The following is a 14,587-nucleotide window of genomic DNA, read 5'->3' as shown; positions in this document are numbered from 1 at the left end:
GAAGTTGCATTAGGTCCCATTTGTTTATTTTTGTTTTTATTTCCGTTTCTCTAGGAGGTGGGTCAAAAAGGATCTTGCTGTGATTTATGTCATAGAGTGTTCTGCCTATGCTTTCCTCTAAGAGTTTGATAGTTTCTGGCCTTACATTTAGGTCTTTAATCCATTTTGAGCTTATTTTTGTGTATGGTGTTAGGGAGTGATCTAATCTCATACTTTTACATGTACCTGTCCAGTTTTCCCAGCACCACTTATTGAAGAGGCTGTCCTTTCTCTACTGTACATTCCTGCCTCCTTTATCAAAGATAAGGTGTCCATATGTGCGTGGGTTTATCTCTGGGCTGTCTATCCTGTTACATTGATCCATCTTTCTGTTTTTGTGCCAGTACCATACTGTCTTGACTACTGTAGCTTTGTAGTATAGTCTGAAGTCAGGGAGCCTGATTCCTCCAGCTCCGTTTTTTGTTCTCAAGATTGCTTTGGCTCTTCGGGGTCTTTTGTGTTTCCATACAAATTGTGAATTTTTTTGCTCTAGTTCTGTGAAAAATGCCAGTGGTAGTTTGATAGGGATTGCATTGAATCTGTAGATTGCTTTGGGTAGTAGAGTCATTTTCACAATGTTGATTCTTCCAATCCAAGAACCTGGTATATCTCTCCATCTATTTGTATCATCTTTAATTTCTTTCATCAGTGTCTTATAATTTTCTGCATACAGGTCTTTTGTCTCCTTAGGTACATTTATTCCTAGATATTTTATTCTTTTTGTTGCAATGGTAAATGGGAGTGTTTTCTTAATTTCACTTTCAGATTTTTCATCATTAGTGTATAGGAATGCCAGAGATTTCTGTGCATTAATTTTGTATCCAGATACTTTACCAAATTCATCGATTAGCTCTAGTAGTCTTCTGGTAGCATCTTTAGGATTCTCTATGTATAGTATCATGTCATCTGCAAACACTGACAGCTTTACTTCTTCTTTTCCGATTTGGATTCCTTTTATTTCCTTTTCTTCTCTGATTGCTGTGGCTAAAACTTCCAAAACTGTATTGAATAACAGTGGTGAGGGCTTCCCTGGTGGCACAGTGGTTGAGAGTCTGCCTGCCGAAGCAGGGGACACGGGTTCGTGTCCTGTTCTGGGAAGATCCCACATGCCACGTAGCAGCTGGGCCCGTGAGCCATAGCTGCCGAGCCTGCACATTTGGAGCCTGTGCTCTGCAATGGGAGAGGCCACAACACTGAGAGGCCCGCGTACTGAAAAAAAAAAAAAAAAAGTGGTGAGAGTGGGCAACCTTGTCTTGTTCCTGATCTTAGTGGAAATGGTTTCAGTTTTTCACCATTGAGGACGATGTTGGCTGTGAGTTTGTCATATATGGCCTTTATTATGTTGAGGAATGTTCCCTCTATGCCTACTTTCTGCAGGGTTTTTATCATACATGGGTGTTGAATTTTGTTGAAAGCTTTCTCTGCATCTATTGAGATGATCATATGGTTTTTCTCTGTCAATTTGTTAATATGGTGTATCACGTTGATTGACTTGCATATATTGAAGAATCCTTGCATTCCTAGAATAAACCCCACTTGATCATGGTGTATGATCCTTTTAATGTGTAGTTGGATTCTGTTTGCTAGTATTTTGTTGAGGATTTTTGCATCTATGTTCATCAGTGATATTGGCCTATAGTTTTCTTTCTTTGTGACATCTTTGTCTGGTTTTGGTATCAGGGTGATGGTGGCGTCGTAGAATGAGTTTGGGAGTTTTCCTCCCTCTGCTATACTTTGGAAGAGTTTGAGAAGGATACGTGTTAGCTCTTCTCTAAATGTTGATAGAATTCGTCTGTGAAGCCATCTGGTCCTGGGCTTTTGTTTGTTGGAAGATTTTTAATCACAGTTTCAATTTCATTACTTGTGATTGGTCTGTTCATATTTTCTGTTTCTTCCTGGTTCAGTCTTGGAAGGTTATACTTTTCTAAGAATTTGTCCATTTCTTCCAGGTTGTCCATTTTATTGGCATAGAGTTGCTTATAGTCGTCTGTTAGGATGCTTTGTATATCTGCGGTACCTGTTGTAACTTCTTTTTCATTTCTAATTTTATTGATTTGAGTCCTCTTCCTCTTTTTCTTGATGAGTCTGGCTAATGATTTATCAATTTTGTTTATCTTCTCAAAGAACCAGCTTTTAGTTTTATTGATCTTTGCTATTGTTTTCTTTGGTTCTATTTCATTTATTTCTGCTCTGATCTTTATGATTTCTTTCCTTCTGCTAACTTTGGGTTTTGTTTGTTCTTTTTTCTCTAGTTCCTTTACCTGTAAGGTTAGATTGTTTACTTGAGATTTTTCTTTTTTCTTGAGGTAGGCTTGTCTAGATATAAACTTCCCTCTTAGAACTGCTTTTGCTGCATCCCATAGGTTTTGGATTGTCGTGTTTTCATTGTCCTTTGTCTCTAGGGTTTTTTTGATTTCCTCTGTGATCTCTTGGTTATTTAGTAACATCTCGTTTAGCCTCCATGTGTTTGTGTATTTTACAGTTTTTTTTCCTGTAAGTGATATCTAGTCTCATAGCGCTATGGTCAGAAAAGATGCTTGATATGATTTCAATTTTCTTAAATTTTACTGAGGCTTGACTTGTGACCCAAGATATGATCTATCCTGGAGAATGTTCCATGCGCATATGAGAAGAAAGTGTAATCTGCTGTTTTTGGATGGAATGTCCTATAAATATAAATTAAATCTATCTCATATATTGTGTCATTTAAAGCTTGTGTCTCCTTATTAATTTTCCTTTTGGATGATCTGTCCATTGGTGTAAGTGAGGTGTTAAAGTCCCCCACTATTATTGTGTTACTGTTGATTTCCTCTTTTAGAGCTGTTAGCAGTTACCATATGTATTGAGATGCTCCTATGTTGGGTGCATATATATTTATAATTGTTATATCTTCTTCTTGGATTGATCCCTTGATCATTATGTAGTGTCCTTCCTTGTCTCTTGTAACATTCTTTATTTTAAAGTCTATTTTATCTGATATGAGTATTGCTACTCCAGCTTTCTTTGAAATTCCATTTGCATGGAATATCTTTTTCCATCCCCTCACTTTCAGTCTATATGTGTCCCTAGGTCTGAAGTGGGTCTCTTGTACATAGCATATATATGGGTCTTGTTTTTGTATCCATTCAGCAAGCCTGTATCTTTTGGTTGGAGCATTTAATCCATTGACGTTTAAGGTAATTATTGATATGTATGTTCTTATTACCATTTTCTTAATTGTTTTGGGTTTGTTTTTGTAGGTCCTTTTCTTCTCTTGTGTTTCCCACTTAGGGAAGTTCCTTTAGCATTTGTTGTAGAGCTGGTTTGGAGGTGCTGAATTCTCTTAGCTTTTGCCTGTCTGTTAAGCTTTTGATTTCTCCATCAAATCTGAATGAGATCCTTCCTGGGTAGAGTAATCTTGGTTGTAGTTTCTTCTGTTTCATCACTTTAAGTATATCATGCCACTCCCTTCTGGCTTGTAGAGTTTCTGCTGAGAAATCAGCTGTTAACCTTATGGGAGTTCCCGTGTATGTTGTCATTTTTCCCTTGGTGCTTTCAATAATTTTTCTTTGTCTTTAATTTTTGCCAGTTTGATTGTTATGTGTCTCGGTATGTTTCTCCTTGGGTTTAGAGTCCTGTATGGGACTCTCTGCGCTTCCTGGACTTGGGTTGCTATTTCCTTTCCCATGTTAGGGAAGTTTTTGACTATAATCTCTTCAGATATTTTCTCGGGTCCTTTCTCTCTCTCTTCTCCTTCTGGGACCCCTATAATGCAAATGTTGTTGTGTTTAATGTTGTCCCAGAGGTCTCTTAAGCTGTCTTCATTTCTTTTCTTTCTTTTTTCTTTATTCTGTTCCACAGCAGTGAATTCCACGATTTTGTCTTCCAGGTCACTTATCCATTCTTCTGCTCAGTTATTCTGCTATTGATTCCTTCTAGTGTATTTTTCATTTCAGTTATTGTATTGCTCATCTCTGTTTGTTTGTTCTTTAATTCTTCCACGTCTTTGCTAAACATTTCTTGCATCTTCATGATCTTTGCCTCCATTGTTTTTCTGAGGTCCTGGATCATCTTCACTATCATTATTCTGAATTGTTTTTCTGGAAGATTGCCTATCTCCATTTCATTTAGTTGTTTTTCTGGAGTTTTGTCTTGTTCCTTTGTCTGGTCCATAGCCCTCTGCCTTTTCATCTTGTCTGTCTTTCTGTGAATGTGGGTTTTGTTCCACAGGCTGCAGGATTGTAGTTCTTCTTGCTTCTCTGGGAGAATTTTAAAATGTACTGAGTTCAAGGTTCTTGGGGAACATCCAAGTGGAGTGAGATGTGTAATGGGTATTGGGCATATGATCTAGAATTCCCACCATTAGTGTCAGTTATGGATCATGGCACAAAAGGCAAACAGAAGTTTTCTTTACAGAAGCCAGCATGGTTAAAAAGGCAGTGTGGCATAATGAAAAGAACTCAGTCATGGGATTTAGACAGACTTGGATTTGAATCCTACCACATACTACCTGTGTGATATTAGATAACCACTCTGAGCCTTTTATGCATGGATGGGCACCAAAAAAAACTGTCTACTTCACAGCTTTTTGAAGGCCAGAGTTCACTGCCTAGGGTCCCATAGACAGGTAGAAGTTCATTCCCTCTACTGAAAGTGAGAGGATCTGTGAAGGCTCAGCCCAGCTTCATTGTAATCTACATGCTTCCTAGCTTAGAACCGTATAACATCAGTTTTATAACTCTAGATCTGGGTTGGAGCAAAAGGAAAAGAAACTTGGAGGCGAGCAAAGCATTAGATGGAACTTGGCAAGTCTGGTTGGAGAGAAGGAGGGTGGCTGGGGGCTGGATCTCAGCATGTACCACATAAGTGCCAGGCTGGCTGCTATTCTTATAAAGTTGGTCGAGGTTTGTTTTGGGTGTTGTTAGCCATTTCACTCCTTGCTTCTCTCCCATGTCCCGAGCGTATCAGAATTTAAATGATGTCATTCCCTATCTTTCATCCACACTTGAAGCTTTCTTTAACACTAAGGTATAAATGACTGATAACAGTTCAGAGAAAAGTAGAAATATACTCCTACTAGTGTGGTACTACTTCCCTTTCACATACCCTCAGCAGTCACAGTTCACAAGTTATAGCTTCCTTTCCTACTAGTTCTGACTTCACGGTTTTTTTTTCAAAATAATGGTCTGACAGTTACTACAAACTAAAAAGGCTTACTAAGGATGATGAAACTCATTTACCATCATGGGGATAGAATGTTGTCTTTCACAGTGAGTATTTATTTGTAGTGAGAAACACCAAAGGGGTGGAACTCTAATATAATTTCAGGTGACACATACTTATAAAGGGGACATTTGCACGCAGGACTTTTTCTAGGGGCCTCTGTAATCCAGTCTCCCACTCCATCTGTGTATAGTATTTGGCAAATAAGTTCTCGATAAAAGTTAGTTAGATAAATAAATACATGAGTTGATTCCTAGCGACTGCATCATCAAAGCATTCTCATAGATGCGTGTCGATTTCTGTGGACTAGACCAGCTGCAGCATTCAAACAGAAATTAGAGTCTTGGTAGACAATGTGCAAGCATGGAACCTAGAGTTGGACAGGAATTTTCTGTGCTCATTTGAAACTTGGCTCTGACTGTGGTTTCTCTGTCACAGATTTTGGGATGGGAGAGTGCTCCCACAGGGAAAGCCATGTGCGCTGACATGGAAACCGAATGGAACCTTGGCTAGGCTAGGAGTCGTTGCTATTTTAGTCACTTCCAGATGTCTGCTATTGGAGTTTTAAGGGAAAGGGAAAGATGTGTGGCGTGTGGTGGGCCACAGGGTGGAAGGGGAGGGGGGAGACCTCTTTTAAGCCTTTCATTGTGTTTAAAACCACCCCTCAATATGCTACTGAGATGGATTGGATAAGGCTTTTAAAAATTGTGCACTTCAACAGTACCTCCTCTTTTGTTTACATGCTTCACTGCATATGTAGAAATAGACCAACTGAAGAAACCTTTGCGAAGTAATCAGGATTCCAAAATAAGGGCTCTTACCCGCATTGGTTGTGATCTAATATTTATTGAGTGCAGCCATTGAACATAGGCTGAATGACACATACACCAGGTGAGTTAGCTGCCCCAGAAGCTACTGTGCTAACCTAACAAGCTCACCAGATGTTTGTTACATATCTACTTTCTCCTTTCATGTTATTTTGGAGGTGGCTTTTAATCCCAATACTGTCACTATGAATTAGAAAAAGAAGTCAGGTTGTAATGTTTATGTATGTGAAGATGAGGCCCTTTGAAATCTTTTCAAAAGGGGTGTCTAGATCCTTTCCAGGAGGTCCTGGCACCCACTCTGAACCAATCCAGGGGTCCAGGGACTTCTTGTTTCTTTGTTTTGCTGGGTAGGTATGGCATTAGTATGATGCAAATCCTGGTAGGCAAAGAAAGCATAGGAGAAGCAGTATAGCACAGTGGTTAAGCATATGGATTTGAATTAGACAGACCCTGTTCAGGTTCAGACTCTGTCACGTACTAGCTATGTGAACATGGACAAGTTACTTAACTTCTTTAAAGCTCAGTTTCTTCATCTGTAAAATAGGTGTAGAGCTACTGAGTCTTTTTCAGGTGGGGAAGTGATGGTAAATAACACCCCCTACCTTGTCGACCCAGGTTGTGAGCTAACCAGAAATAAGACAAAGGGTTAGACAGATGGAGGTCAACATGCCATCTTTATTATTGTTAACGCTGATATTAAAGAGTATGGCATCTTTTTATGGGCAAGTGGGCTTCAGAGGCAGACCTTCCTACCTATAAGTCCTAGACCAGGACAGGATGCCCCTCACAGGGGCAGAGCATGGGATCTCAAAGGAGGAGGAAGAGTGGTGCCCCACATCATCCCCATTCCTCACCCATGCTCTACTGTCAGATGAGTCTCTCCTCCGTGGGGTTAGTATGAGGCAGTGGAGAGGGGCTGGGAGTTTTACAGTTACGGTTTTTCTCTACATGGCAAGTAACAAGTGTAGAGGAAAACGATTGCCCCTAACGGCAGCCACTTCAAGAGGGTTCTTGTGAGGATTCTGTAAGAAGAAGTAAGGTGTTCAGCACATGCTACCGGCTCAAAAAATTTTATTGATTGATATTATTACTGCAATTATCTTCTCACTTCACAAGGCATAGTCGTTTTAAGTTATTGTCAGAGAGATGAAATCAGAGAGAAGCTGGGGAAGTGGATATATAGTAATACAGAAACAATGCTGCCAAGCTAAGAGTGAAGAACACAGTGAATGAGAGAAGGAGAGGAAGATGAAGACTATTATAAGGGAAGCAACATCAAAATATGCCATGTTCTGTGTATAGAGAGCAGTTACTCAGGTGGCCTTGGAAGATGGTGATTCCAACCCTGGCAGATAATTTTTGGGAAACAGAATGTAATTTCATGAATAAACATGCTTGTTAGGGGATAATAGTCTTGATGAATGAAAGGTTGTGCATATTGGTTCCAATGTCATCTCACCTGCTCCTTGTTTTTGCTAAGTGTGAGCTGAGATGTGGCCTCTGTGGCTTATGAAGAACCAACCTAACTGTGGCTCAGGTGACTGGAAGTGGAAACCTGCCATGACACTTTGAGGAAGCACATTTCAGATCCTCCCCCCAATATTAAGCAGGCTCTTAAAATTGTAAATTTAATGACACCATGAAGTGTGTTTTGATGTTTCAAGCAGTGGGCATTTCACAGTAATGGCTCCACAGCTGAGCAAGCCTATAGTTGGTTAAAAATTTGGCCTATTTAGAAGTCCCTGAATTTCAAGTAAACCAAGAGACTGTCAATCAATGTGGAAGCTGAAACAATCACTCCATGAAGCAAAACAATAGGGCTCACATCAGAGCCATCTCCCAAGTTTGAAAATTAATGTCATTTTGTTATTCCTCTTAGAAGTCGATCTTTTTTCTTTGAGTTGCTCTTCACAGCATCTGTTAAGTGACTTTGTTGTTGGATTTTAAGGATTAGCTCAATATTCACAGCATCTGTTAAGTGACTTTGTTGTTGGATTTTAGGGATTGGCTCAATATTCCGTCCTCTTTTACGGCTATTACGACAATAAACGAACAATTGGATGGATGAATTTCAGACTGCCGCTATCCTATTTTCTGGTGGGGGTCATGTGCATTGGATACAGCTTTCTGGTTGTCCTTAAAGAGTAAGTTTCATTGGTCTCTTGGGAAGCAAGCATTGATTTCTGGAATCAAATGGAAAAATTAACTTGAGAATTGGATTTTTTTTTTCTGTTTCATGTCTAGAGAATGCAGAGTATTTAAGAGATAAAATGTGGTTTTAATACCTACACTAATGTTAGACTATTACATCTCCCAAACAAAAGGGTTGAACACAAGTGCAGGACTTTGATCATCTCACTGGGTCACAGTGATGGTTGCATGCCTATCCTGTGGTTAAGCATATTTTAAAATTGTGCTTTTTTGTACTTTAAGGTGTGAATCAATGTTTCAAACAAGACAGGGAAACAGCTGCTGACCCCTCTTTTTGCATACAGAGAGGTTTGTGAGTTGCAGAATCAGCTCAACAGACAGAATCTGTTGTTCTCTGTTCATTAAAACAAACAAACAAACCAGAATAATCACTCATCCAAAAAATCTCAGCTGTGTAAGACAGCAAAAACAAATGGCCCTCAAGGAGACTGTCATGATCAACTATATAGTCATGTTTTCTTTTTGAAGAGGATTTATTAGAGCATGGAAAAGAATTTCATTGGGGAACTGATGAAACTGCAGCTCATTTTTTCCCCCTGTCTGAAATATATTTTTAAAACCTCACTTGAAGACACTGCAGGAACCTAGCACAGTCATTTAGGGCTATAAATAATATGAATAATCCATCCTTTAGCTAATTTTCTGAACCAGTTTAGCAGGTGTTGAAACATCTCAATTAAAGTCTTCACCCTTTTATTTAACTATGCACAAGGTAAATTGGCCTTTTGCTTCATTGCAGGGAAGGACCTCTACCTGAGGGTCCAAGTCCTCTTGAGCAGGAGCTTTCTGGAACAGTCTTTGGCATGCTTTGTGTCCTGTCCCTGCCAAACTTATTGGTTCCTCCGGAGAAAACTATTATGCTTAGTTTTTAAGCCCTTTCAGGACTTGAAAAAGGCCTTAATGGAGATCCCATATCCAAATTCTTTATCTAGTTGTCCAAGTGTAATCAGAGACCCTAAGTATGTAAAGTATCTGTCTACCTGATCAAGTACTACCACATTCCAAAAAATCTAAGATATTTCTAGTCTTTTGGCCATTTTGATTTGGCAGGACTAAAGTCAAGGGTACAGTTACATTACAGAGGCCTTGTGAGTATCGTTTCCATATTGGTCCTTTAGTCTCCATAGTCACTGAAGAAAGCATGTCTATGGATGTCCAAGTCCTCAGCTTCTTTTAGTGACTGTGCAGAGGCTACATACCCTAGTGGGCTCTTGAGCCATTCTTCATGGAATCAAATACCAGCTCTAGCCCATTCTAAAAGAACTTTGACAACTTGTTCAACTGCTCTATTTTCCCATTTCTAATAGAGGTGTAATGACACCTTGATGTTAGGATGGCTATGAGGACAAAATGAGTCAGTATATACAAACACTTAGAACATAGTTGGCATACGGTGATTGACAAATGTTAACTGTTTTATTAGGATTATAATTCATAGGCTTATTGAAAAACCAAACAAAGCCAACATGGTAGGAATTGAGGTCATATGATAGCCCCAGCAGTAGGGTAGTCACATATGGTTATGTAGTTATACATTAATAGATTTGCACATTTATTATAATAATTTTCTGGCAGATGAGTGTAAAGCATCTAGAACAGCATTATGCAAAGAACTATAAGACAAGGTACATATAATTTAAAATATTCTAGTAACTATATTAAACAAATACATAGGTGGAATATATTTTAATAATATATTTTATTTAACTCAATATATCAAAAGTATTCCTTCAACATATAATCAATCTAAAATTATTATTGAGATATTCTCTGTCTTTTTTGGTACTATGTCTTTGAAATCTTATGTATGTTTCACACTAGTTGCATTTCAAGTGCCCAGTAACCACATATTGCTAGTGGCAAACTTATTAGCTAGTGCAGCTCTGCAGGAAATGGCAGCTTTTCCTATTAGCTCAAAGATGCCATTTAGGATAGCTATAGGGCACAAATTCTCCATTTTCCCCCTCAAAGTCATCCATGTTATGAAACCAGCCTGATTTTGGTCCCTCCCTCTGGCAGGGGACCTTTGGTTGTTCATTACCAGATTGGCAAGTCGTTTAAGTTCACTGGCCTATATGGCAAGACAATTCCAAAGCAATTTATGACGCCTACCCCACTCCTAACCCTGGGGGCAAGGCTTGGTAGAACAACTGACGAGATATAAATGATTGTTCAGAATCCTATATCATCTCTTTCCCCCACCACTGGCCCCAAACAAATACATTCTTGGAATAAACATGAGTGGCTTTATGGGATACATGACTCAAATCAAGGGAAACTAAAACTGAATACTGACATCAACTAGGCAACTGGTGGACTTTGCCCTCTTGCCCATATTCTTTGTCTTCAGCATCCTCATCCATAAAAGGGAAGCAAATATCTATATTTGATTAATTAATAGGGAAATTGGAAGGAAAATTAAATATCCAAGAAAGCACTTTTAGATTTTAATATAGGGTGACTAACTTTGTTGACCCAGGACTCTCCTGGCTTTAGCATTGAGTCTTGTGCCCTGGAAACCTACTCAGTCCCTGGCAAAGCAAGACTTCCATCATTCCTTGCAAATTGTATGTTGAGGTAGCTTCTCAAAGATATAGTTGTTCAAAAATATAACCCCCTTGAAAAAGGAGGAATTTTTGTTTAAGTATGTACACTTTTTTTCTCTACAGACAAGGAATGGAGCTGTACATGAAATATTTTATAGCTATCAGGGCCATCTCTTAGTAAAAATGTGTTGTTAGCAGAGGTTGTCTTCAATATCCTTCCTCCCTTTCTTGTCACTCCCTTTTAGTATTTCACTCCCTTTCTTGTCAATTCCCACATGCTAGACGTTCCCTGTTTGCTTGTCTGGCTAGAGCTCCCTTCTCTGGAAGGCTGTCTGCAGCTACAGAATCTTGCCTGTGATAAAGCTCCATTCAAGACTTATCTGTCAAGTGGTCAGTTTTACTTGAGGCCCTGCCCTTTGCTCAGTGACAGGGCAAAAAGGGGTGATGGCATCTTAATCAAAAAAATCATTTTCTCCCTAGGTTAATCCATTGGAAATGTTTAGATTTCAACCCTTTTTGACCTACAAAAAGGCACTTTGTATGGTTCAACATATTTCATGGTGTCCTAGCTTGGGTACCAGAATGAAGTCAGAAAACCTAAGCCCTTGACCCACCCCTGTGGTTTACTTCTGTATAATGGCCAGCAAATCACTTGATAATTTTATCCTTCGGCTTCCCCAACTGTAAAAAGAGAATAATATTAACTACTGTGACCTCTTGTTAAGTTTTTGAGAAGGACAAATATGATAATACACATCAATACCATTTGCAAAGGGTAAAGTGGTAGATTGATGTAAGGAATAATTATTTTTTGTTATCTTTCAAACACATTAGCCCATCTGAAATATATAAACCTCTGTAAGGAATAGGACTAAACAGTGGGGGAATTTAGATGACCTTAGAGATACCTGCCAAACTACATTGTCAGCTTTATGTCATTGTACTCCTTTCTTTTTTCAGTTCCATATCACTGCAATATTTAAAAAACTAAAACCTTATGGGACCATTTTATAATATATATCATATAATATTTTAATTTTGCACTTTATAGTGGTAGGGGAAAAAAAGGAAGTGGAGTAAGTGGAATATAGATCCTTAACCACTGAAGTAAGTAAATGTACTTTAAACTGTCCAAGCAAAAAAAAAATTAAAACATCACTGATTAGAATATATGTAACCACTTGCTATTAAGTTGTATAAAAATCTTGATTTTTGGTCAAGAGTTGTCAAGTATGGAAAAATTCCATGCATTCAGTGTAATCACTCTTTGGAAGGAGATTCCAAGGGGAATTGGAATCTGTGAAGGAGTTTCCTGATCTGACCTGGGTTAATCCATCCCTAGGCTTCACAGGGTCTGGAAACCAGCTAAAATTGTGTACAACAGTTTAAGAGTCTATACATATGTTTTTCCTGATGAGGGGCCTGGTGGTTTTCACCGGATTTCTAACGAGATCCTTATCCCACAGAAGTTTCAGAGCCTCGTATATGACCCTAGGAAAACAGTTTAGGAAAACAAATAAAAAATACGTAATTTTATATAACCTGTTTAATTGTTAAAATCATCAATGGTTAGTAGTCTTTTAATCTTGAAGGTCTGGAAAATGAACAGCTTAAAAAATTAAAACAAAAAAATATATTTTTAATAAACTTTTATTTTCTGGTTATGAGAACAAACTTGTTTGAAAGTATATGTCTTTTAGATATTGCTTCTCCAATTTCCTTATAATTATGATGTTTTGCTATTCTCTAACCTCTCCCTTTCTGCTTGTATTCTGGCTGCTGGATTAAACTTCCTGTTTGTATAGGATGACCAAAAATGTTGGTGATGATGGAGGTGGTGACGACAACTCCTTCAACTTCAGCTGGAAGGTGTTCACCAGCTGGGACTACCTGATTGGCAATCCTGAAACAGCAGACAACAAATTCAATTCTATCACAATGAACTTTAAGGTAAAAACACCAACTTCAAGAGCCTTTTCTTGGTATTTCTAAGAGTAAAATTGGAGCCATTCCAAATGGTCTAGGTAGCAAAGTATCTTGACAATTAAAAGAAAGATTAACTCATCATTTCTTCCTACCAGGATCTGGGCAGGGTTCTGATTATGACTGGAAAATGATTGATGACCCATGACAGCATTACTTCTCTCTAAATTTGGTAATAAAACAATGCCATTGGCTTGAAACAGCCAACCATTAGTAATCAGAGTCAGATATTTTAAATAATAGAACAATGCTCGCTAATTATTTACAGGAATACATTAGCCCAATATTTTAAATGACTCTAAAGTATTATTTTGTAGTTGTTTTAAAAAACTGTACTAGGGGCCTCCCTGGTGGCGCAGTGGTTGGGAGTCCGCCTGCCGATGCAGGGGACGCGGGTTCGTGCCCCGGTCCAGGAAGATCCCACATGCCGCGGAGCAGTTGGGCCCGTGAGCCATGGCTGATGAGCCTGCGCTTCCGGAGCCTGTGCTCCGCAACGGGAGAGGCCACAACAGTGAGAGGCCCGCATACCACAAAAAAAAAAAAAAAAAAAAAACTGTACTAGAAGAGACTTTAGAATGAAGACTATCTTAGTAAATATTAACTCAACCAGAGTTTGTTTGTAAGAATTCTTCCTTCTCTATCTTACTTTTTCTCACTTGCTGGCAATATTCACCTGGTTTGTGGAATCCCAGATTCAGTTTACATTTTCATTCCTCACTTTCTGATGTTTGCAGAAATAATTCCTGAGTTCATGATGCTTTTTGTAGCTCAGATATTTCTTTTTTCTTTCTGTTTTGCCTGGGTACAGGAAGCTATAGTAGAAGAAAGAGCAGCCCAAGCAGAAGAAAACGTCCACTTGATCAGATTCCTGAGGTTTCTTGCTAACTTCTTCGTGTTTCTAACACTTGGCGGGAGTGGATACCTCATCTTTTGGGCTGTGAAGCGATCCCAGGAATTTGCGCAGCAAGATCCTGACACCCTTGGGTGGTGGGAAAAAAACGAAGTTCGTCTCTGCATGCTTTTTATGTGCTTAGAATCTGACATTTGAGATTTTGTGGGTTGTGCTTCAATGTTGGGATATGAAATATGGCCGCTCTTTACCTACCTCTGTCATCCTGACCTGAGAGTGAACCAACCTCGGCACACGTATCCCTATTCCAGCCTTACTTCCAAATCCGTGTACTGTCTGTTTTTCACTTTGTGACATTAGGGAAAGGTAGAGTTGGAAGAGAGATTAGAGCACGTATTCCAACCAGTACGTTTTATAGACAGAGATAATGAATCTCAGATTAGGTGATGTGTTCATGGTCTCAGTACCATGGAGAACAATGAGAGTTAAAATTTAGGAATCTTGATTTCAAGCTCGGCACTCTCCATGACGCTATGTTGCTTTCTCTGCAGGTCCTGCATCTATCTCTGAAAGATCCAATTGTCCCCTGAATTCTTTGAAGCAGCCATGATAAAGCCCTGGGTTCTTATGTTTATTTCACTGGAAACATTCAGATTGCCTCCCCCACTTTGGGCAGGACTGGGCCTCTCTCTGTTTTTCACTAGCAGCCTAACTGCTTCACCTCCTCTCCTTACCCTATTATCTCCCCCTCCAAATGCTATTCAAATGAGGAAGCCCAGCTCTCTGAAAGGAATTAAGTATTATGATTGCGATTTGTCTTCAGGGTATCTGCCCATTTAGCAGGTCCAAGAAAAGAGGTCAGAGGTAGATATTTAGAATCAGGAAATCACTGGTCATGTGTTGTTTCTTGGGTCTGTTCCCTTTCATAA

General features: G+C 39.0%; 1 protein-coding gene across 2 annotated transcripts in view; it reads left to right on the top strand.

Annotated features, from left to right (window-relative positions):
• Window positions 1-14,587, top strand: part of TMC1 (transmembrane channel like 1) — a 388,569-nt gene that overhangs the window by 334,011 nt on the left and 39,971 nt on the right. For both annotated transcript variants that reach the window (XM_032634495.1, XM_032634496.1), the window contains 3 exons: window positions 8,070-8,212; window positions 12,631-12,775; window positions 13,617-13,811. In XM_032634495.1, the coding sequence (XP_032490386.1) occupies window positions 8,070-8,212; window positions 12,631-12,775; window positions 13,617-13,811 (483 nt within the window). The remainder of the gene's footprint in view (window positions 1-8,069; window positions 8,213-12,630; window positions 12,776-13,616; window positions 13,812-14,587) is intronic.

The sequence above is a fragment of the Phocoena sinus genome, chromosome 6, assembly GCF_008692025.1.
Source record: "Phocoena sinus isolate mPhoSin1 chromosome 6, mPhoSin1.pri, whole genome shotgun sequence".
Taxonomy (NCBI): domain Eukaryota; kingdom Metazoa; phylum Chordata; class Mammalia; order Artiodactyla; family Phocoenidae; genus Phocoena; species Phocoena sinus.
Note: the sequence above shows the minus strand (reverse complement) of the source record. Positions and strands in the feature narration are given on the sequence as shown.